The sequence below is a fragment of the Patagioenas fasciata genome, chromosome 1 (genome assembly GCF_037038585.1).
Source record: "Patagioenas fasciata isolate bPatFas1 chromosome 1, bPatFas1.hap1, whole genome shotgun sequence".
NCBI classification, from domain to species: Eukaryota; Metazoa; Chordata; class Aves; order Columbiformes; family Columbidae; genus Patagioenas; species Patagioenas fasciata.
The window spans coordinates 73,535,359-73,560,906 of record NC_092520.1 but is presented as its reverse complement, the minus strand read 5'-3'; the positions used below and the strand labels follow the sequence as shown (position 1 = coordinate 73,560,906).

General features: G+C 41.9%; 1 protein-coding gene across 2 annotated transcripts; it reads right to left on the bottom strand.

Moving 5' to 3' along the window:
• Positions 1-6,695: 6,695 nt before the first annotated feature.
• On the bottom strand, positions 6,696-20,077 carry TBX19 (T-box transcription factor 19). Of its 2 annotated transcripts, none has more exons than XM_065857084.2 (8): positions 19,866-20,077; positions 13,970-14,234; positions 11,898-12,032; positions 11,016-11,077; positions 9,914-9,975; positions 9,022-9,210; positions 8,023-8,155; positions 6,696-7,219 (listed from the first exon to the last, which is right to left on the bottom strand). In XM_065857084.2, the coding sequence occupies exons 1-8, from the start codon at positions 20,060-20,062 to the stop codon at positions 6,985-6,987; spliced, it is 1,278 nt and encodes a 425-aa protein (XP_065713156.1). In that variant the 5' UTR covers positions 20,063-20,077; the 3' UTR covers positions 6,696-6,984. The 2 variants fall into 2 exon arrangements, with proteins under 2 accessions (XP_065713156.1, XP_065713148.1); XM_065857076.2 differs by having other exon boundaries at positions 9,022-9,123; positions 19,866-20,062.
• Between the last annotated feature and the right edge of the window lie 5,471 nt (positions 20,078-25,548).

Here is a 25,548-nt window from a genome sequence, read left to right as displayed (position 1 = left end):
GGTCAGAGCTGCAGTCCAAAGCACGGGGAGACACAGGCTGCCATAGTGGAGGCAGTGCTCTTATCAACAGGGCGTAACCCCATTGTGCCCCAGTCCAGCAAACAAAGCAGGGCTGTGATGGAAACACATCCTAGCAACAGCCCTGCGAGCATGAGGCAAATCAAGAAGCCAGGCCCAGGAAAGCCAAACACCAACTCAAGAAGAGAGTCAGAGTATGAACCCTCTAACGCAGCCCAAACAGAAAATAAGGCCCTCAGGCTGAGCTCAAATGAGGCTCCTGGTCCCCGGGGGCAAGGGTGTGAGTAGAGGCCCCAGGTGAAGCTGGTCAGGGCAATTAAGGTTCATTAATGCACCCAGGGCTCTCGAAAAACCAAGGGTTAGAGTATATTTTTATGGCTTAAATGAGGTGCCTCGTTAATGCCTCAACACCACGAAGTGATGAAGGAATATAAAATATGTGAGGTAAGGGCTATGGCAGCCAACAAGCATCCTGTGCCTGGGGAGTTTGACTTTTCACCCCTTTGCTTGGTGTGTTGCACCAGTTACGGCTGCAGAGATCATGGGGACATGGGACACGGGCTCTGGTCCTGCCTGTCCTCCTAGTCTTTGTTGCTACTGGGTGAGATTCTGTGCAACCTGCAAAGCCCACAAATCTGGCCTGGTCCTGCCAGTGAGTCTGAAGCTGTCCTGAGTTTCAAGTTTGTCACAAAAGTAAAGGTGAGATAGGTTACATAGGAGTTTTCCTGATTTTTTACAGAGCAACCTAGAAAGACAGAAAACGCTGTCACCTCAATGTCACTACCTCGCAAACAGATTTCTAAATTATTTTAAAAGATTTTCTGTGGCACCATCTAGCACTGCAGATTACTTAGATGGACTGCTTCCTTCTAGGAGTCAAGTTGTGGTTTGGGAACACCAGCAATGTCTTATTCAGAGCTCATCTCACAGGTTTTGGAGTACTAGGACCACAGTGCTATGACTGCTGCCTCAACAGGTGACACACATACAAACACTCAAGGCTCCATAACTTTTATGTATAAGAGTATGCTGAAAGGCCTCAGCGAGACAAGGCCTCATTCTGGCAGTGCTGTATGGACATGCAATAAGAGGTACTGCTACCCCACAGATCTCCCACTACAGAGGCTGAGAAAAAATGCAAAATGCCCAGTTTTCAGATGACAAATTGAGATGCTTGGTGCAACACTGCCTCTGAGACAAAAAAAAAAAAAAAAAAAAAGAGATGCTCAGGCATTTGATCTATGGGGCAGTAAATAATACATGCAAAGTTCTACAGAAAGTCTACGAAAACTACAGGCATTTGGTCAAGATAATTCAAATCCTCCCCTAGTTTACTCTTTCCCCACAATTCTTCATTTAAAAACTGAGCATATCCTTCAATTGACTATAAAAATCGCTCATACTTTCTGTTGCAATAACATCTTAAATGAGAGATTTTCAAATCATATAGTAAACATTAGCACCTCTGTGATAAGGACTGTTATTTATTGCTGCTGTAGGCCTAGCAGACTATGACACACCATAGCTACAGCCATTAGGTGGAAACAGGAGTTTTGTACCAGTGTAAGTGTTGTATTTAGAAGGATTATTTTTAACCTACGTACTTGCATAATCAGAATATATTACTAAAATATAAAAATGGTTAAATATTATCAGTTGTTACTGTGCTCATTTTAAGAGCAAACAGAAACACAGAACCCAGATGAGCTGTGCATAGGATCTGCCGAAGGATGAGAACCCAGAACCGGCTTCAGGACAAAACTACACCTGAGCGCTAAAGCAAATGTCACACCTCAGCATGGACAAACCACAGCAGTTAAGTTTAAACTGACAGAAGTATTTTCTAATAGCACAAAATTCCAGATTCTTTTAGGTTTTAGAGTGTTGTTAACTGCACTACCAGCTGTACTTCTTTCCCTGTTTCTGCATTTGCTAAATTCCAGCCAACAAAGGGTCAGAGAATAGATATTTCATGGCAGCAGAGGTCAAAACAACAGGAGAAAATTGAAATACTGGCAACTAGGCCTAGTTTTCCGAACACTACCAAGTCATTTAACAGATTTAGAGATGTGACACAATCTTTTTTAACAGCTAAGACTGTGGAAAATTGCCATGTCCTAAAGAAAATCTGTGATTGCTCCAGTGGTTGTTTGAATCCAAATACAGAAGCAAATTTCTTCTGCTTACCCTGCAAACCACATGGCATTTCAGATTCAAACAATTGTCTGTATTGAGCATGAAATTGTAGATACTCTAGAAAAGTGGAATGCAAAAGAAACCCAAATCCGGATCTCAGTCCAGGGTGCCTTAATTGGACTGTTACACTACTGTGGAGAGCCCACACCAGGAAAGCAGGAGGAAAATAAGGATGAACACAGATTATAGCAAAGTATCTCTCAACTACAATATACAACTGTCCTCATAGAGGATAGTCTGTACTAATATGAGCTGATTTTTAAGAGGACACCCTGATAAACAAAAGATCAAGGCCAGAAGTTACAAAGAGCATGGCGCACAGCGTATCCTTTGTGAGCTGTCTCTCTGACAGGAAAAGAGGTGGATGGATGGCTGGTTCACCAGCAGTACTGCTGACTTCTGAATTTCCTCGACGTTATGGCTGATACGTGTGAACATCACAGACTGAGGTAAGCAAAACAGTTCAGAGTGAGCCACAGAGAGAAGGATAAATTAAGATCGTCCCAACAGCCATGCAGGAGATTCACTATGGACCACCTTTCTGCCTCAGTCAGTGCTGAGCCAACACTCCAGCTGAGTACAGAAGGTGCCGCAGAGTTTTGTTGGCAAAAGTGGCCTTTACAAACGCCCCTCTCAAAATGCATGTGTGTTTTGGCATCAGTATATACCAGGGAAAATTACTGTCCAGTTTTTGATTGCGGGGTGACAATAAAACCATGGCAGATGTATTGTTAACCTCCTCTCCCCTCCCTTCCCCCTTCAGTCCCTCTCTCTCCCCACTTCCCACTAAGGACAGGCGATCAGGAGGGAAAGAAGGACAGAGAGAAGGGAGTTGGAAAAATTAAAAATGTTTTACTAATGCTACTAAAAAGAATAGAGAAAATAATACAAAATATACAAAACCTATCTTGAAAGTCCCAGCAACTGCAGAGCCGACACCTGAAGTCCTGGACTGGACTCTGCAGCAAACCGGAGCTGGATTCAGTCTGTCACTAGGCCTCGGTTCTCAGGGGCAACTAGCAAGGTCCTCTCCTAATGTCAGCCATAAGGAAAAAGGACGAGATCCTCGTGATCTCCCACTTTCATATGAAGTATTCACGTGAATGGGATATGATACTCAGTTGGTCATTTTCTTGGTCACCTGTTTCTTGTTGCCCCTCTTGCAAGATGTGCATCAATTTTCATCCATCCTTATCAGTCCAGCACCCTTGCATACTGTTGCTGTCTACCAAAACATGTATTTGGCTTTTCAGGAAAGCAGCTAATATGAAAACTTTAGCTGACAGGCAAATTCACTGAAAGAGAAACTTGTTTTTAACAAAACCAGGACAACTAGGCAGTCATCCTAAAGTATTTCTGCAGCAGAACAATCCCCAAAACACCTGAAAATTTGTAAGCCTGAAAGCTCTTGAAGATCTGAGAACTCAGAAGTATCCCAGTCAAGCACACTCAGAGATGAAGCAGCAGACCCTCAGGGGTGGTGACCAGCAACACAGGGGCCGGTGTGAGCACAGCAGCACGGTCTCCTGGGGAGGACAGGTGACAGCCCACTGGGCAGGAACAGGGCAGGACAAGGGTGTGAAAGGTGTGTCATCCTCACTGGGCCGACATGTCACCCGCCCAGGCTACAGAGGAGCAGCAGCCATTGGAGTGCTGCCACACCATGCCCAGGTGATGTCAGGAGGGAGCAGGAAAGCTGGAGAGAAGCTGCGATTAAATGGCCACTGAAGCCCACAGAAGGCATTAAAAGGCACTAAGGGCAGCCTCCTTCCCCACCCGGCCACTAACCCTGCCAGGCTGCCCACCCCCGCTGCTGGAAACGGGGACACAGAGGGCGAGAGTGCTCAGCACTGGCTGTGAGTCCCTTTGGGGCCTGTGGGCCCTGTTACAGCTGCAGACCACAAACCAGAAACTGCAGCACTGAAGGCAAAACAGTTCGGATTTGGGGTTGGGTTTTGGGTTTGTTTGGTTGGTTTTTTTTCACCCTTGAGATCTTCTGCTTCTACTAACTCCTTTCACCTCATCATTTCTTTATACATTAAAATAAGGTGTCACACAAACCACCTTGCAACCTCACAATTAGTATCAGAGTACACTGCTAAAGCCCTGCAGAAACCAAAAACAAATGGTTCCTCCCTCTAATTACGTGAAGATTTGTATAGGGATGTGCCCTGGTCCTTGCCCTCTGGCTGTCCAGGTGTATGGGTACAGCATGGTTGCCCATGTGCCCATCATTGCTTCTCAGTCAGGACAAGGCCTACCATGTTTCATTTGCCAAGAGACTCCATAATCTGGTTAAGTTAAAAAACATGAACTGTCATTAACACCAGGTAGTACATTTACCCTGGAGACTTCAAAAGAGCTTTTCCAGTCTTTCGATGTGTTTCTCTTCCGAAAAATCAGGGAGTGACTTTGTTAAAATGTATAAAAATTGGTGGGGGGTGGGGTGCTGCTTCTCTTTCTGCAATTTCAGTTACTACTTATAGCAACCAGTGAAATATTCAGTCAGAAATTATTATTGCATGGTTTTTAATGGCAAGCAGAAATCTGTTGGGGAACAAGGGCACTATGGGTACCAAACCAGATTCACAGTAATGTTTTATTGGAAGGGAAACAGTTTATATACAGCTTTAGGGAATCTGCCTCCCATGGGAGGACGGTGCAGCCAGCATCCCAGCCTGTTACTGCACTAAGGGGAATTCCACTGTGCTGGAAAAAGAGATATGCAAAGTTAAAGCAGCAGCTTTTCCCAGTGCTCCCACTGCTCCTTAGAAGTGATCTGTCCAAGCCAGATACCAATTTTCAAAGCCTTTGCCAAAGTAGCGAAATGTCAAGGTAGTGAGAAAGCCTGGGGTGTTTTTATCCCTCCATGTAATTTCTCAGGCTTTGGCTAAATCAGATTGTCTGCAATGACAAAAATTAGCTTGTTTCTGACATCTCGTAACTTTTTGCCTCCTATGACGTGAGTCATGGCTGGTCTTACAGTGATAAGAAAAAAAATTACTCTGCCTGTTTGTTTTGATCTTTTTTTTAATCCTTTCAATCCTACGAGATTATCAGGAAAGCTAATTGGATTTTCTCCTAGATTGTTTATTTGTGAAATAAAAATGCAATTTGTGCAACATCTTACGATCCTTCTTTAATGCAGTATAAGGGGAAACTAACAAATTATCCAACTTAATAACCATGAAGGAAGTATAGCAAGTCCTGGAACACAGACAAGTCACCACTTTCCTCTTTCAGCATCTATAGCTGTCTTTTATAGGCTCAGCGTGTGGTGTGTATGTGGGTAGCTGAACAGCCAGAAGAGGGTAGCATTAGTTAGTTAATAAGCCTCATCTGTAAAGCAGAGCTATTTTTGAGAGAAACACCTGGATTTCTGGCTGCAAGGTAGAGAAACATAAAATTGAGAAACTTATCACTAAGCTTTTGACAAAATATGGAAAGCCAGATTTACGGTCAGAACTAACAAGGCTGATCACTGGCCACAGAATTTTTTGCACTCTGTTAGCTCCTATTTGACCAATGCAACTTCATGACTTTGCTTTTAGGGGATAGTAGCACAAGTCAGGAAAACTAACAGTGTTCACATTGTCCTGCCTGCAGCAAATCTGAAAAATGGGGAAGTCGTGAAAATGCATAAAAATGAGAGCACCCTAAGGAGATGGTTCAGAGCAGAGGTAAAAGAATATGAAACAGGAGCTTTCTGAGCTTCCAGACATATGTGCCTTTGATGGCCTGAATAAGTGTTCTCCTTACTGCTGCTCCTAATATTTACCCAAAATAAAATGCTGCTCCCAGAGACTGTGTGCAATAAGTGAATATTCACAAATGGAGCATTGCTGTATCTGGCAGAAGCAGAAACACCTGTGTAGGGACACCAGGTTGCAGGAGCTTTGGAGAACTCTCTTCTATACCTACACTGAGAATTTCCTCTTTAAGGGCTATCTATCCAGTCCCTATCAATGTTCATAACTGTAAACAGAACTGAACTGCTGCTGGGCATTTCCTTATACAGCAGTTTTTTTCTTCACCCCTACAAGAGATCAAATGGCAGACTCTTCTCTGAGAAGTTGATATGGCTTGCCTGAGGAGGTACATGAGAGAAACAAGGAAGATTGAGGGATGACTGTTATTATCTACATTACACTTAGAAATCCCAGACAGGATTAGGCCTCCACTATGCCAGATGTTGTACACTCATACAGAATAGGAAAAGCTGTGGCTTGAAAAAGGAACCTGAAACAGACAAAAGTTCAGAGGGGAAACAGGTAAGAAGACATGAAATACCACAGCCAAGATCATACAGCCAGTCACTGGCCAAGGAATAGAAAATTCCTGGCCTGTCAACCTACTTCTGGCAGAGCTGCTTTAAATTGCTCAGAGGCTGTTAAATGAAGAAAACTGTATTTGTATTTATACCTTGGAAAGGCACTGAGGAGACAATACACCATTTATTCATATTTTATTTGTGCTCTATACCTGAAGCAAAGTGGAAATGCAAGCTGAATCTTTTTACTATAATTCTTTTCCCTCCACCCTGTCAAAAATAGCACATAAGGTTAGAGTAATAAGCTGGTTCACATAACATTTCCATTGCATTATGCATTTTGGCTTCTCTGGCACACGAGAGGTACATTATGGAAAGTGATGTTTGATGAAGTCAGTTTTCTGCATACACATCCCTGCCCTGAGCTGCAGTTCTGGGAGGTCATTTGCCATTTGTGTCAGTTCTGTTTGGCTGAGCTTCCCTGGTGAGCTGCCTCTCCATTAAAAGGCGTTTGAGGATGTCCAGGCAGGGTCGGCCAGTCTGGCCAGAGCGGTTTCCCCTTGCGTTTCCATGCTGCCAGACACCGCTCCCTGCAGAGGGATTTGGACTGATGATGAAGCAGGTAAGGGGACATTACCCCTCAGAAACATGCTCGAAGGGCTGCTGTTCACCTCACTTCCTGGGCTGGTGACATTTACAGCGGTATTGCTCACTGTCCACAGGCAAGGGTAGTGGCTGGGAAAAAAAGCAGTATAAATTGAATGATTTGTTTCAAAGCGTTTTCCCCTGCACAAGACTCACCACAGTGAAGTCAAGTGCATTATCTACTAAAAGGCAGCTATCCAATCAAATTAATAAACTAAATCAGCCTTGCAGATCTTAAGTGAAAAACCATGAGCAACCATCAGACTCTGTGGCCTTGGAGAGAAGCATGGAGAGAAATGTATAAATACATGTGAGGTTTCAAGATTTAAAGATGTTTTTCATTAATGGTTATGAATTTTAAAGAATTGCAGCTGATTCTCCTGGCACCTAAATTAGAGAAGAAATGTGAGCATTTCTTTTGGGAAAAGAAGGGGAAATACTTGATAATTGATTGACTCTCTAGGTCTAAATTCCAACCATTCCTAGTACTGTTTACTACCCTCTTAACTATATTTTTATAATGTAACATGAATTAGATTCTTACATCCCTGCATGGGAGTAGGATCTTCATTTCATGCAAGAGAATAGTGAAGAACATACAGAGAAAAATAATTTGGCTTTAAACCGCTCACAGATTGTAGATACCATTGTTCTCTGTGGCTGTTCCAAGATCCTGGTTTTCAGCAGTGCTGGAGTAAAACAAAGCTCCCATTGATTTCAGAGCAGGAGATAATTAGCTTGTCAGAAAGATCTGTCCAGGAATCTCAAGTCAGGCAATTAGGATATGTTTAAAATCCTGGATGCCAATTAAAGCTTGGAACGAAGTGTGAACCACCGGGGCAGTCCTACAAGCCTCATTGCTCCTGATACCAGCTGTTTTCCCATAACCTTACCTGGGTCCGGGGCTGGCAGCTCCCTTCGTGTGTGGCACTGAGAGCAAATTAGCATGTGGAGAGGATGGCAAAGTCCAGCTGTCGTGTCCTGAGAATACCTGAAGATTATTGCTGGAGCTCTCCAGCAAATTAACTTCGGGGAAAAAAAATACATAGCAAGCAATAAACAAATCATCAGTAACAATTACAGAGACATTGTCTTATGGCAACAAATCATGGGTCGGCCTAGGGAAGCAATCTGATCATAAGGTTCCTAACCATAGGCAAAAGGACAAAATTCGTGTGTTTCCTAAGAGAGCAGCAAGGTGACATTGTAATTCCAGGTATGATATATGGGAAGGTACACCATGACAGACATAGGATATGCATTTTTGCAAGTCTGACTGACAGTCTTTTCATTAATGATAATTGCCATTTTACTGGCAATGTTTTGATACAGATTTCCTTATAACCTGAGCTTAAATATTTCCATTAAACATGATGCCTTGCTAAATTATAATCAGTAAGCAGACTACTTTATCCTTACTCTTGTTTCTGGACGATTTCCTCGGATCAAAGTAGAATCAGTTTCTGGAACTCTGCACCCCGATCTAGAGAGTGAAAGGGCCTCAGAAGGCGTTTTGGCAATATCAAAACACCCTCATCTTAAGTCAGCTGCTACCGTGTTCCCAAGGATTGCTTCGGCTTGAGAGCACAACCACTTCACACCATGACCTCAACAGAAAGTTTGCAATGCTCTTTTTGTATAATTGGGAGCTGTACTTTTAGCAAGATCATTCACTCTTATTTATAATTAACAGTTACAGTGCACCCAGCTCATTGTACCTCTTGTTCTGCTTCCTTAATCTTACTCTGTGCGTGCAGATTGTTACGGAGACTCGCCATAATGTTTCCTAGCCTCAGCTCTTGCATGTTTTAATGCTTACGCTAACCTAAAGCAAGGGTCAGTCAGGCAGAAAGCGCTTGTTCCCTGGAAGTAAAGCAGCAGAGCAGTCATACCTGTAGGTGAATGATTTCTCTGCACATAGGAAGGTGGGTACGGAGCAGCCCGATGCCCTCGCAGTGCTGAGTATCGCTCACAGCCATGGGGAGTGTGTGGGGCTGGCAGAGGCAAAGGTCCAGCATACTGATAATTAGAGCTGCCTGATGCACACATTGTCTCTGGGTTGGAAATCAACCAGCCACTCACTTGGAGGGGAAAGAGACAGGAAAACTGTTACTGCTCTGAAACACTGCTGTGCAATAAAGAAACCAACCAGCCTTCTTGCAGAATCAGCTCTGCCTCAAAAATACCAAGCAGATTTCAAAATACTGCTTTATGGAACCAACTGGCAATCAAAAAAAAAAAAACAAAAAAAAAACCCAAAACAAAGCCGAACAAATAAACAAACAAAAAGCCCTGCAAAAACACACAAACGGCCAACCCTAAAAACAACTGACAGAGAATGTCATAAATGTCAAAGAACAAATTAAAGAAAAATGAACCATCATTAAAATTAACACAGCCTCTGTTCCTCCCTTTTTTTTTGACTTGTTTGCCAGTGAAAGGGAATCTTATAGGTGACTAAAAATATTCACTGATATTTAAAAAAGCGGGGGGGAGAAATCCCTAAAAATGTCATCTATTATCTTGTTTCTCTATTCCTTGTAATATTGAAAAATTGGATTACAGGAAAGTTACATATGTATAAGGAAAATTATCACTCTGCAGAAACTGTTGCATTATTTCTTCCTGTGATGTTTATTGCATTTTTTTCCCCCTTTTTTTTTCTTTTAGAAAAAGATTCCCTTTCTATGATCACGATTCAGGACTCAGTAAACAATCAGTATGACCCATTTAAGCAAGTCCCAGGTTCCCAGAAATTCCATCCCACGTGAATAAAAACCTTACAGTGAGAATATGTCATATGTTGACCTTCAGAGGTTGTTTCTGGAGCATCCTTGGGGTGGTTTCTGAAAAGCAAAATACTTACTGGTAAAACTTCTCATCGAGAAAATACAAAAGAAAGTTAAAACCAGAACTAATCACTAAAGAAATGGAAAGTAAGCTAAAAAGGAGGGAATTCCATTGTCTTTAGCCACTTGATAGGCAGCAGTAGACTTTTCTGCACTGTTCCATAAAGAAGCAGGGATTTATGTTTCATGGCATGCATAGAAATTCTCCTAAATTTGTGCCAAATTTGGTGGCAGAACCTGGAATTCTAAATCTACCTGTGGGCACCTTTCCTGCTTGTGCCACGAGGCTAAGCCTGGCCTCCTGCCCAAACCAAAGCAGCTGGAAACCCTGACCCTGAGACACAGCAGCTTCCTAAGTGCTGAGAGGTATGGAAAGAAACACAGACTCTCCGGCAGGCAAGTGCGACACTTAATATGTCAGAAGATGCAGCAGGTCCAAACCAAATTTACTAGCAGTTATGGACCAGAACGCATCATTTGGATGCCCCGCTGCATTAGCATGGCTGATGGCAAGTAACCCTGTGAAAGGTAAACCACAATTCATTTCCAATGGAAGCACCTCTAACGTCTTATATAGTGAGCACCTATAGGTTACCTCTAATAAACACATCATACATTATCACACAGGTTTAATAACAGCAGTGTAGTTATGCTACAGTTACAGTGCAACTTCACTTTATTTATGCTTTTTGACATCTGCAGTTAGCTGTTATTCTCCCGGAGCTATTAAATTATGGGATTCATTGGAGTGTAAGTACAAAGTGGTGAACATATGCAGTATGTAACATTGCTGGGGAAATTCACATCAACTTATTTCAGGCTTCCTGTGTAGACAGTACTAAGTCCTAGGAACCCCAAAAGGATATTTGCCCATTTCAGACCCTATTGTGGTAATAATTATACAGAGAGTATTCCCACTGATTTCAGTGCAGTGACTCAGGATTTAAGACAGCAGAAACAAATTTAAGTTACATTATTTATCTTTCTCATTTTGATGCCACAGTTTTAACCATATCATCAGCAAAAAAAGGACTAACCTTTCTTTTGCATCCAGGAAGGCTTTGGCAAAGGGATTATACTTGATTTTGAGAGCTGTTATCTTGAGTTTACAGAAAACAAGGCATGTTAGTGAACGCAGTTTGGAATAGAGACTTGAAAAAATATCTTGCAGAGTAATCTAAGTGGAACTGACATGGTTACCCCTACAAAAATATATCCCCACATACGATGTTTTCCAGGGCTGGTTGTGAGAGCACTTTGCTTGTTGCAAGGCAATGTGCACTGGTCAGTGCCATGGGCAGAACACCCGTCGGGGCAGCCTCATGGCATGGTCCAGTCTGGGAAATCCCATGCGATGCTGGACCCTTTCAAGAGAGTTTAAACACTGAATTCACTCCAAGTATGAATCAAATCTGCAGCAACACTAGTTAAGGGACGTCGCACAAGTTAGTAATTGTCACAAACCAAAGCATCCCTCAGTTACAATTCTGGAGTTTGGATTAAATTTTCCCATGCACAATTGCACTGTTCTGCAATTGTGTGTATTACAAAGAGTGGGGAGAGAGAGGATTATCATTATAATTATCAGTTGTTGCTGCAGAAAGATACTGGACTTGACTGTAGGGATTTGGTTTTTTTTCTGGTAAGGGACTGGGATGCCAGGACAGATGGACCAGTCTGGAATAGCTGTGGCAGGATATTAAGCTAAACCTGGCTTAGAACAGCAGCCAGACACTAGATTAGATGATGTTCTACTACAGAGAAAAGACAGAGTATTAGAATGGATGGAGTATTATAGTGCATGGGACTGGTGGGGAAACAAGAAAAGAAGCAGTCTGTCCATGCAGATCTTGTAGTTAATAAGCTTTTAAATATATCTCACTAATGGTGACCAAGAGCACAGCATGGAGTCCACCTACCTCCTCATTTTGATAGGCAGTCACAGCTATGAACTGTGTCTCAGGGAAGGAGCAGTTCATCACCATCCGGTGGGGGCCTCCTACACGAACTATGTGTACCTGGGGCTCATATTTATGCAGGGAGTTCAACATGATCTGCAGAAAATGAAACAGACAGATAGACCTCAGTGCCACCCACAGCTGCTCTTATCCTCTGGCTCGACAACAGACCAGATGTCACTGCTCAACCTCCCCAGCCTGTGATCACTGAGAGCAGGAGGACAGGCACCTCCCTCCCTTCTGATGAACCACAGGGCTGAGCAAAATGAAACTTCACTGGGCTTGGATTTAAAGCTTTTGACACAGCAACATCAGTGAATATCTGTGTTAGCAGCTACGGCCTTTAAACCATTGGGCTTCCACTGCACTAGAGGCTGTTGAAACAGTTTAAGGGGCAATCCCCGTCCTGCTTCTACCTTCTGAAAGACTCAGCATCACCATCACAGAGCTCAAGGCCAGGAGAGAGCTGAGGCACACACCTTGTCATCTTTTTGGGCAAGATGAAGTGTACCTGAACAAGCCTCGGTGGGTGTCTATAACTTGGCATTCAAAGCTGTGAATAGCATCAATTCCAAAACACACCTTTCTCAGGAAGTCAATTATATTGTTTAATTCTCTCTACTGCCAGAAAAAGAGATACTGAAAAGAAAATACTTTTGGAACTGCTGTGTGCACATATATGTGAAAGAACACAACCATTAGCATAAAGCACTGATTGTTAGCTTTTGCCTTCTAATAACACCACAAAAGGGGAAGCTGAAGCACAGAGTGAGGGCACAGCTTACCTTAACATTGTTGTCAAGACTACAAAAGAAATCCAGGAGACCTTCAGATGTTTGATATTTAGTGATATTTACTTAGTGACTTTTGCTTGGGTTCTGTTTCTCAATCGGCTTGGGTTCTGTTTCTCAATCGGCTTGGGTTCTGTTTCTCAATCGGCTTTTCCTTCCTTGCTTTCTATTTTTTTCCTATCGACTTCACCATATATACACATCATGTACCCCTGTGGCTTGTTTGTTACTTGGTTTTTTTCCCCAGGGTATCTCTGACCCTCCAAGTTGGTTTCCTGTAGCTTTTTTACCCTATGCATACTTTTCTGAGGCCTTTGACTTTTCTGAGATCCTGGATGCGGGACAAGAATTTGCAAATTCAGATCCCATTCTATGTTCCACAATAAATCTTGTGTGCTGATTCCGTGTGTGACTTAGGACAAGTCAGGTCATCTTTCTGTTCTCCAGTCTGTAAAAATGCAGATAATTTCCTACCTAATTAGGGTACTAGGCTTATGGAGGTACCTCACAAACCTAATGGAAATAGCAGATAGAGTACATATAATATTTACGTGAAAGGAATTGATTCTGGGCTGACAAGTATCATCCAATGTGGGAGTTTTGTACAAAACAAACAAGCAAACAAAAGGTCTTGTGCAACATTTTACCTTTAGATGCATCATCAAAAATAAAATACAAAACAAAACTAATTTTCCTTTTTGCATTTTTAAGGGGTTCAAAGAGAAAGTCACTTATTTCTGGTACATGTGGTTTCTTTCCAAAGGCCAAAGCTGATTCAATAGAATATTGATAATTATCATGATGCAGAAGCAGACATAGTAATTATTTCATTTAGGAGCAGCCTTTTATTCTGCTATCTGACTCCTGCCAACATTCCACTTACACCAAACAACATTGGGGAACACAACAAAAACCTAATACCCGTGACCATTTTTCCTCCTTCTCTGAAGTCCTATGTAAAAATCCCCAGCACACAAGACCAACTCTGAAAAGCCCCCTGATGATTAAGTAAACCACAGCACTCTGTCTCTCTTAACATCAAGAAGTCCATTAAAATCTGAAAGCGCCAATTAAGGCCTGTTTATTCCTGTTTACATTTGGCCTCCAGAGAATAATTGGCATCTATGGGTGAAGAGGCCTGTAAGGGCCTCTATAATTACATAAATGCACCCTTGATATTTCTTGATTGGTAGGTGCTTGCAATTGAAGCCAAGAGGTGTATGGGGAAACATCAGGCCATACCTGCCCACTCCCATTAAGCTTGTTGGTAAGTTTGACTTTGCTGAAGGAAATGGCAGCTTTCATCCAATGGGCCCCAAAGTTGGGAGAATCTGGGTGGATGTAGACACAGCTGTGGTTTGGTGGCTCTGGTTTCCCAGCCGGCACCCATTCTCCATTGACGTACTTCCAGCGGTGGCCATCAGTTGGGGCAAAGTCCAACAGGAAAGAATACATGGCGTTTGGGTCTAAGCCCGACACACTGATCTTCAAAACAGGGAACATCCGTCTGGCCAGGAAACAAAAAAAAGAGACACTGCTGGGAACTGGTTTTGAAGACTGCTCATTATGTTTGTGACCAGGTCAATGTAAAAAAAATCTTCCCTCCTTCCATCTATCTGAAGAAACCTCTTAAAGGTTAATCCTTTATTTCATTATTTGTTCAATCATTTGGAAAAACAAACAAACAACACGTTACCTCTAAAGTAGGGCACTAAGGTCTTGATCATGCCAAGAGTTATGAACATAATGAACTGTGTATAGTATCTGGACATGCTGAACACATCCTTAGGTGTGGGACAAGAAGGCATGAACAGGATCGAACAGAGTTGAAAATGACTGAGAAGGTGGAGCTGAACCACAGATTTACTGCATTAACTGCAACATCCTGATATAAAGCGCACCTCTCTGGTTCTTGGATTCCCCCGACACACGCCACCATACTCTGACCAGTGGCCAGCTCCCACCTTGTCTGATGCTGGTTATATCTTCTGAAATGATCTTGCAGTCTCCAGTACTCAGGACATAATCCCAGCCACGTACTCATCAGACTCCAGTTAGACTTATTAACCATACTACACTATACAAAAGGTTTCTCTCCTTTCCCTGATGTCTCCCACTTGAGTGATGGTTTCCACGTAGTGCTGTTCTAAATGATCTAATAGGTCTGTTACATTTTCCTTGTCTAAAAATACTTTTTTTACTTTATCAGGGTTGTATCATGTTAATCTGGCATGACTTAAATTTAATAAAATGCTTTTTTATCTAATTTTCCATTGTCTTCCACGTGTTTAATTACTCTTTCCTTCAAAATACATCCTGAATTCTTATAATAGGGATATATTTAAAAGCCTGTAGTTAGCTGAAATGTGTTTTCTCCCTTTCTTAAGTGCAAGCATTCACCTGCTGTCCCACTATTGTTACCTAAATCTCCAGTTTGAGAAGTCTGGTTAAAATCCTTGACATTAGACCTTGCACTTGGCAATTCTTTCAGTAATTTGGTTCTATTCTTCCGTATTCCTTGACCTCATCAGTTTGTTCAGGTTCTTCTGCTTTTAGTTTCACCTCAGATGCAACATTGTCCTGTACTAAGCTCTAGACATCCATCATCCAGCCTTCCCACCATCTTGTGCATTTAAAACTGAAACCCTGTCTTTGTTTAGTTTTGGGAAAATGCTCCTTTTGTGCTTAAAGGTCTGAATGCCACCTTTTCTCAATCCCCTTTTAATTATTATTTTGTCTCTTGTAAAGGAGATCTGCAGCAGCTCAGTTAGGCTTTCAGCACTTTTCTGTTTGCCCCAGTACTTGTGATCCACACCACACAGCCCTGAATGGGTGTCTCGGTGCTTGGAAGTCTACAGTCATAAAGTTAGTAGGGCTCCAATAGTGTCAGGAACTGGGGAAAAATTGTGGTTAGCAGAACAGAGGGGTGTCCCAACAAAGGTATCCTATTCATTAAGTTCTATTCATTAAGTTTCTTAGTTTGTCAAAGAATACACGTAGTTTATATGGAGGATTATTGTAGCTCTTACATATCACCTTCTGCGTTCTTCTTACATGAGTAAGAGGTCTCCCTGCCCGAGACACCTCCGTACCAGCCTCTCCTGGCAGTTGTCATTTTGCCGTGCCACATCTTTACACACAAGTCAATGAAGCTTCAAGCGCCTTTTCTCGATGGGTACAGAGAGACTGGTTATACCAAACAACCACAGCAATTGCCTGAGGTTTGTAGATTTCTAGGCTTAGGTAGCAATCCAAGACACCCAAAATACAGAAGAGCACAGAAACTCCAAGCTGTCTCTAGGGACACCAAAAGCCTCTCTCCCCACAGCCACACTTTCCAATGGCCCTCAGCTGCTGACAGTCTCTTGTGCTCCTACAACATCCCACTCACCACTTACCTTTCTGGACACCTTTATATCGTTCTTGCTGTATACATTCAACACCTTCTGCTCACAGGAAAATATATGATTTGAGAAAACTGAGATTTTTCATCTAATATCAATACTTGGTGATGTAGGGCCTGTGTAACATTGAGAAAGATATATTGAATCATGATCTTTCTAATTAAATAGAAGCTTACCCAAGGATTTCTATGCTACATTTAATGTGTCTTCCTGACCAGGATGCACCATCTATCAAACTGGAATATGATAAAAAGTCTGGATGCATTGCTCCATGTACCTCCCAGACCCCCTACAGCCAGTCTTCAAAGTAACACATATTTAGCTGAAATTGAAGTAGGGGGGAAATTCATCCATGTAAAGATTTAATTTCACTAGATTTCTCAGAACTATTTGTGTTACATATAGATTGTTACTTCATCTGCCCACAACATAGACTTCTCTCCCTCTCCACTTGCGAGGACTGAGCTTATCCCCAAAAGACCTATACACTAATGCCGGAAGAGAGTACAGTCATCATCAACCCTAACCTCCCGTATCACAGAGATTATAGCACTTCCCTGCGTTAACCTCTGCTTCACACACATTTAATCCCCACCTCACTTGAACCAGCATGTCTCGACGGTACAGATTCTAACGATGGAAAACCTACCATCTCACTTCTTCTGCTAATTAAGTGACTTTACCGTTACGATCACATTTACCTTTTTTTTTTCAGCATGGCACATGATGATTTCTTTATATTTGTTTCAGCCAGAATGTTGGTTTCAACACTCAGGTTGGTGCACACATGATCTCCACTACTGCAATAGCTGAGCACTTCAACTTTTTCAATTTATTTAGAACAGATCTGCCACAATTGTTCCACAGCACAGAACTTGAGTGGGAAGACATTGGATATCAAACTTGAATGTGTAGTAACCAGTAAAGTTGCTTTAGTATTTAAGCCTGGAAAGGGCGTCTTACCCACCACTCACGTTTTCCTGCACTGATCCACTGAAGGAGAGGAGTGGAACCTTCCTGCCTTCAGGAAGTAACGTGAATTGCAAAGTCTGAGGGTACTACATAGATAATATGGTATAAACACTGGGAGAGACAACTTGCTCAGTCAGAAAAGAGAGTGTTTGACATTAAAATGCCAACCCAATACAATAAATCTGAGTAAAGAGACTGATTCCCATCAAATCAACTGCATCCGTTGGGATGTATTTTGTAATATAGCATGTGATTTAACTTCTCTGGTGCCTGTCCTGTTCAGAATATGTCCATCTTCCCTGTGCACCTGGGCATATTACTATGGCAGGTGATGATTGCGATGAAGTACAATACAGCAACAGAGAGCTACATGTGTATTAACACTGAAGTTGGTTGATCTAATTATAACATTTTAGGACTCTCAGTACCAATTAGAGATGGCTCAATCACAGCAGATAGAATTGTGCATGCTAGAATTTTACACATGAGGATCACTAATCAATCAGCCTTTCGTTCTCAGGGATGCTCCTGCATCAGGTTTCAGTTTAATTTCTGAATTTTGTTAACAATGTGTCCACAAAAACTTGCCTTAGTTTCCTCATGCAGGAGCTCAGACTGGCTTTTCTCATTAATCATAGAACACAGTTTTCAAAAGCTTTCTTATCTCTTTGAGCAAGAATGACTGAGTTAGTTCTACTGATTTGAACAGCATCAGAATTAGATCAATATTTTTTCTATTAAGGATTCTTCTGGAGACAATCACTTAAAAATCCTGAACCTAAAAACACCCACGTCAGCCCTCATAGGAAACTCTCTCAACTTTGTCTCCTTTTGAGATGCAGGGAGATGTTTAGAGAGTTTTGCTGCAGGCTACTGCCTCCATTTCTCGGTGCGCTGATGTGTTTGGTATGGAAGATACTTTCAGAAATGCAAGAGATCCTTTTTCGCAGTCTCTGATGCTACAGTAACTTTGTTAAAGGGATTTATGCAGATAACAGTGTAACATACTTTTATAAATTTTTATTTTGAGATTGCTGTAGTTTGATTGTAAATAACCTGTTCCTTCCGTCACTGACATCACTAGAGTTGTCACTTGCTTTAGGAAAAATAAGATCGAGCTGATAAGGAACATGTTAGTTAGAATAAAGGAAAATTAGGAAGTTTACACAATGAAATAGAAAGTAACCAGGCATATTCAAATAATGAAAGATTCCTTGATCATCATAAAAAGATTTTATCTATGCACTCACCTAGACATTTTAGAGAAACTGGTATCACCATTTAATAATGATTTACATTAGCTGAAAGAAACTGAAAAAATCCTGTTGGTAAGGTGCAATTCTTTCTATCAATTTAACTAATTAGAGGCAAACTTATCTTACCTCATTTTGGTCACTCATGCTGCTAAGAAGTCAGCTCAAGCTACCATACACTAAGTAAAAGTCCACTCAGAAGTTTGCTGTAGCCTAACAACAGTTTTTAAAGCAATTTAAATGAAGCAAAAGCAGCTTCTCGGTGTAAAGAGAATCTCGGGAGAAGATTTCTAACCCTACAGGTAATTAGGAGGAATCAGAATGGCGATAGGCTGTGTTACAGCAAGAGCTTGTGTTTTGGGAAGGTAGCTGTTCTCTCAACAGAATAACATTGCTGAGCCAACAGACTAGATTTTTTTCTGTGAACTGCTTTCATCTGCATCCTTTGCCAATCTACAATCAACAGTGATATTGTCCACAAATTCTGCTAAATAAAAGTCTGCAAAATTCACAAAAGTCACATAAGTAAATATTTTTCTCCATCTCTTAATTTCTCTCTCCTACACAGATCTCCTGAGATGTCTTGCAAAAGAAATGTGTGTCTGTTGGGGATGAGGGGAGGAACAGTAGAGGAGAGGTGAGTGTAGATGAAATAAAAACCTTAGCACCACTCTGCTGGTGAACCTTATTTTAGTAGCTGCCTGTCTGATATGGGCTGGACCCTGTTGTCAGTCCAGTTCAGAGCAGAACCTCTCTGCAGAACCTTCTTCAATCCAGCATCTGATTCAGAATTAACATCCTTCTTGCCAGGCTTTGCACCCTTTTCCTGTGCCTTTCGGTGTTACCTGAATAGTAAGACGTGATCTATTTTCGTCACAACATTTTTGTCTTACTAAAACTGTGTTAACCAATATTCCACACTTGTTTCTGAGGGCACCAGCAACAACTACGAAGCAATACAATTGTGGGACCATGCAATCCAGACTGCACATATGTGCCACGTAGGGCACAGGTTTATTGTACCCCTTTCTAGTGCAAGCTGTTGTAGAAGCTGTTAATACCCAAGGGTAGAGAGACAGGAACTGCAGCTGGGGATAACAACAGCAATCTACTTCTGTACAGTAATTTGATGTCTACGGGTAAGGACTTGCTAATAAAAGCTGATGATTATTGGTATAAGACATCATTTGAAAGGCTTTGAGAAGTACCATCTATTCCCTTGCAAAAGTTCCCTTTTTGTGTAATCTTAAGTCAGTCAATGTATTTTCCCAGCAAGTTTCACAAGCAGGAATAAAAGGTGGCAGGAGCGCTTTGGCAGTGACCAAAAAAGAGCAGGAACACCCTGTTCTGTCCATATGCTGGTTTTAGGTGACTCTGAGGCTACAGAGAGAGAACTGCTATGGCTTCATTGAGATTCTTTTGAGTCTCCACACACAGTTTACTCTTATAGCTGTTAACCCCCCCGGCTGTCACCCACACTTAGCCCACAGCACTGAGCAGATCACTCACCTGCCGTTCTTGGTCACGATCATCTCATTAGTGACTTCCCTGAATCTCTGCCAGAGCGTCGCATCCTCCAAGACAACCTGGAGCTGTTTCTCAGTTGGGTCGCCTTTGTCTCTGCCCGCCCGGAGTTCGCTCTCCACTACGCTGAGTAGCCTGGAGATGGTGCAGTCGCTGGGCTTTTTGCAGCCCAGGTCTGCCATGACGACTTTCCTGCCAGAAACTTCAGGTAGCTGCTAAAAAGACAAAAAATCATAAGCTAAATTGAATGAAAACAAGACAGTTCGTTGGGCAGAGGCTGACAAACGTGCTCTCCACTCTCTTTTGCCACTGACTAGCTTTGCTCTGGAAGTCCCAATGGGCAGTGACTCCAGCGTGCGGAGGTTTAGGCACAGGCTTCACACAAAAAGAGGACTATCTCCTAATTACCTGTCAGACGGTCAGGTGGGTGGCAGGCTGATGACTCAATTGGCTGCCTTGAAAGAAGAGTCCTCCATCCAAATTAGCATGCTTTTATCTTTTTTCAACCTGAAGTGGGTCTAATTGTTCTGCTTGAGAACCAGGTTTCCATTAATGAAAATTGTTTCATTTCCAGATTGAAACAATGCATGGAAATTGCGTTCGCGCTGATGCCGACTCTAACTGAAGGAGCTGGTTAGCAGTCAAGATAGTTACACAGAGAGGGTAGTCTTAAATTTTTTTCACCAGCCATATTGAATAAACGCATTAACCTCGTTCCTCTGTGTTCACATATTAAAATGTAGTAGCAAGAGACCCTTCTGCGCTGAGGTTTCAATGCACAAGGAGCAGGTGGCATCCCTACACTCCACCACTGATGCCTTCTGTGTCCATCCCTTCGACCCACTGCCATTCACAAAACTCCCACTGCACCCTACAAGCAGCTGAACTCCTCTCTGGCTGCATCTGCAGGGACAGACCCCAAGCTTCTGGGGCTGGGTGGGACCTTAACTGCTTGCTGACCTGCTCAAGGTCCATCCTATACAAAAGCTCCCTCAGCATCCTGGAAACAGGCATTCCCTCTTGCCTCAGGCTGAGACCTTCTCTGACACGCCTAATCCAACTGCACATACCCCCCACAAAGAAACCACCATTTTACTGAGAAGTCCAATAATTCTGGCACCCAGCCAAGGATTTGAGAGACCTGGGATTGGTCCCATGCTAAAGGGTTAAGTGGAGGCTACATGAATACTGGTGACCCATAAACACTGGACTTTGGCAGAAAACAAGGCATTTGAATGCCTAGTTTCTCCTGATGCATCTAGCTCAAATAGCATTTGAAATTTCTGGTTGGTTGGAGATGACGTAGTCAAGGACTTGATTATGAAAACATATGGTTGGAAATGGTTTTTGGAGAAATATATTTTCTGGCTACTTATTGAGACCTTTGCATTCATTTAATTCAATAGCCCCTCTTGAATTCCTGTGCTTCCAGTTCTTTCCAGAAGATGAAATGACTTGGTAGATCACTGATAAGATTTATAAAGGGTTTATAAAAGGTCCAGCAAACTTTATAAAACAGGATTTAAGTTAAATCTGTCATTTGACATGGCTCAACAGATCTCGCAGCTCAAAACCCCAAGAGATACCATCTACCTAAGCAGCAAGAGCCAGAGCTTGTTGATCCTATTTGCCTTGTACACCGCCCTGTTTGGCAAACAGTCCTACTAATCCCTCCAGCCCTACATGGAGCAAGGATGCTGGACTGCAAGTGTGATGTTCTGCAGAATGGGAGACTCTACAAGAGAACGCTCAATTCCCAGCAATCTCAGCACTATCGGAGGGTGCAAACCAGACAGGTCTGAGGTATTTTTACATCTGGGTAACCCAAATCATGGTACTTCACACTCTTGTGCATCTTCCCTCTCTTCTTTTCAGCCTTTATGTACCTTTTTTTGAATTGTCAACTCATAACAATTAGATTATCAGTCAACATACCTTGTGAGTTACACTGGAAGGTGTCAAATAGCAATTTCTAGTTAACATCCAGCCCACTTTCACTGTTGAACAACTGAAGAATGTACTTTAAAATCCATAGCATATTTAGGTGCTTGGAAGTGTGCCACTTCACATTTGGAAAAATAATTGCATCTCAGGTAGTACATTTGTGTAACATGGAATATGTTTATATTGGGATTCTCCTTTTCAAATGCTGAAAGAGGAGAGAAGCTACAACTGTAGTTTTTCCCTGCCTATGATCAAATGGCATAGCAAACGCATAGGTGACCATGTGAGATGGTTTTTAGTTGTATTATACTATAAACGTAAATAAATACAGAAATCAGAGCTGAGTGAAGTACTGTGTATTTCGATTCAATAACCAGCTTTTCAGACAGCTCTAAACCAAATACTTCTGTGGTATTTGGGGGTTTTATTGTTGCTGTTGTTGTTAAAGACTTATTTCCGCATAGATTTTTTTTATAATTAGTTGTTCAGAAATCATGAGATTCAAAGTTGAGGCATGTGAAGAGACAACAGGTCACAAAAGTAGTAATATTTCAGTAGTTGCGCACAGTTCTTTCTATAGACAAATCAAAAGGGAAGCAGCTTGGTTTTCAGAGTTACTGACTGCCCATCTCTCGAGTGATAACAGATCCAATCTGTCTTCCTCAGGATGCTTAGAGCTTATTGAAATCAAAAACATGCACAAAGCAACAACAGCTCATGTTGGAGTAAGGGTTTCAAAATGAGGAAGTGAAACACTGTCACCAGCAGACACTAGTGAATCCCTAAAGGATGAAGAGCATGTCCAGCAAAGATTAATTGCAAATGGAGACAGCTACAAAGCAAAAGAGAGTCCTGCCCTGAGTGCATTGCTGGCCCAAAACACTCCTGAGACAGAGCTGAATATATGGAAGGAACGGATAATGGACCCAATTCCAGTAACAGGCTGGGAAGCAAGGTTTTCATCAATAAGGCTGGATATTTTTATACCTAGCGCCCCTAAGGGAGAAGCATGAAAGCATTTTCCTTGGAGCACCATACTACAACTTGCATCCTGCACAATAATAGAATGCACTTTCAGATACTAAAAGTAAGTCACACTTGGGCACTTAGGGTTATCACTCAAACAAGGGGCATGATGCTTGAAAGTCTTGTCTCCCAGAGGAAAAAAAAGAAAACAATAAAAAAAACAAACAAAACCCACCAAAAAAAAAAATCTGGTATCTTAAAATACCTGACTTTCATACAGTTTGAATTTTAGTTTATGTTACCATAGCTCAGGATGCCTGCAACCAGAACATTTTCCAAAATGGCAGTAGTTACCTGTGGTTGGTTAGTGGGAATAGCCCAGTTGCTATTTTCAGCGCGGGGAAGGGTGTTTCAGCTGTAAGAGTTCAGACTAAGAGCAATTTATGATGTAGGTAGCAATATATCCAGAAGACACAGCTCACCGCTGGCACAACTGTCCAGCCTAGAAGAATTAGCCAAAGAAATAACAAGTTTCTGTGCACACAAGCAAATGATCAGCTGAATGCAATCAGACCTGAGATTTTACTTTAACATACACATGCAGACCCATGTGAATCCCATCCCATACACAGGGATTGCTCACATTGTACATTGTCTCTGCTTCACACAGCTGCCATGGGAGAGGACTGCAAAATTAAAATCAAACTGATCAATTCGTAGTCAAGGTTATTTGCTTATTGTTGGCTTTTCATTTAAAAAAAAAAAAGGTGTAAATCTTAACTTTGACTATGCAGCCTCATTTAGAAGTAAGAGACATCCTCCAATCTTCTGTTCCTCTGTTCACCTAAATAACAACTTTGAACACTTCCCAAACATCCCTTCTCCTTCCTACCTTCTTGCAAGATGAATTTTTCCAAGTCTACAGAAACCGAGGCAGAAACAGCTTAAAGTCACCGGACGTAGGTATTGCTGGGGCACCGAGAATAACCCCTTCTCAGCTGTCAGGTGGGTTATTTCTTGGCTGGATGGTGCATCTCCCTGAACCTGACATTTGAAGTCAAGGTAGTGGCACTTACAGAGCTAACACGGTAACGAGGTGACTGACAACCATTGTCACTGCAGGTGGGACAGAACAGGGCTGAAGGACTATAACCCATCTTGCACTTGTCTCCTATATAATTAAATAAGCAAATCAGCAGGGGCATGAGAGGAAGCAGAAAATGCTCATATGAAATGCACAATGTTGTAAACTTTTCCTGAAACCCTGCTGGGAGAGCTGGGCACTTCCAAGCAGGGATCAGACACTCGTGGCTCATAGCCAGTTGGAACTAACCCCTACTAGTGAAAAATGTAAGTACAACACTCAATCACCTCCAGCCGCATCCAGGATTTGCTAATAAGAATTTTGTGACTCATATTTTTAAATAGAATGTCCTGAGTTGGAAGGGACCCACAAGGATCATCAAGTCCAACTCCTAAGCAAATAAAGCAACGAGGACCTGGGGGAGCAGTGAAAAAACAATCCTGTAACACTTACTGGAGTTTATTCATTAAGTTACAGCAGGAAAAAGCAAGGTGTTATTTTTGGCTTTCTAATTAAACTCATTCTAAAACCCTCCTGGCCACCAGCTGGTGATATACAGCAAAAAGGAAAAATATTAAAAAAAAGTAATTAAAGAGGCCTTTCTTGCCTTGACATTGGATAGCTGTTTTTTGGCCTTTAGGCACATGTTTCCAAATAAAAGGCAGCGCTGCACGATCAGGTGAAATCACAGAGAACAAGACTCACTCTTTCCACCTCCAAAGCTCCCACTGAAGCATTCAAGCAACTGGCCCCCCTCTGAACATCCAGTCCCAGCAACACAGGGAAACGTAACCTCCATCGCCATGACACTCCCAGGAAATCAACACCTATCAACCATCAAGGAATAATTAGAAGAGGATAAAAAGACAGCTGCTTTCCCTCTGTTTTTTAATCATGGATCCAGCCCCTTAAGAGATTGCTAGGGTCAAAGAGACTTAGAGAAGATTAGCCTTTTCATTACTGCCGGGATGAGGGTGCAGCTTCAGTCACTTCAGCCAGGTATGTTTTTAGCAGCGAGACGGACAGCTTATTCACAGCTTATTCCCTACCTGGTGTTATAATTAGGAATAAAACCGAGATTAATTCTGAGCCCAGAAAGCATGGGAGACTTTCCAGAGCAACCTTTTTTCTTTTTAAAAAAAGGAAACAAGCAAAAAAGACCACACAAAAACCCCTGATGTAGTCAGGCTGGTGATAAACATGTTAGTTTGTTTTTAACAATAATATTTTTCTGTAATTTGTTTTTCCTACTTTAAGATGTCTAGTGCTGCCTCCAGACATGAATTAGCACCTAGAGCAAGAAACTATTACTGTCCCCATTTTTAAGCTCAGAAAACAATAAAAATAATTCAAGATAATCTAAACAAGCTTTTAAATTCTATTTACAACATCTCAGAACAAAACTAATGGGTTCAGTGATTATATTGGAGAAATCAAACGTGGACTTTTGACTCAGATGTGTAAGTTAAAGGTTTTTGTTTACTATGAGTTACCAAGTTGCAAGTACAGGGTGTTTCAAGAAGTTGAATTTGAAATTGCTTTGGGTTAGAACTTGGGTCCATCTTTTTGAAACGCTTGTTAAAACTTGGTTGAAGCATTTGATTCTCTCCAAAGTGGTGAGCCTGGTGCATCCTGTTACACACAGCTAGAAAACACAAGAGTATAATAATTTGT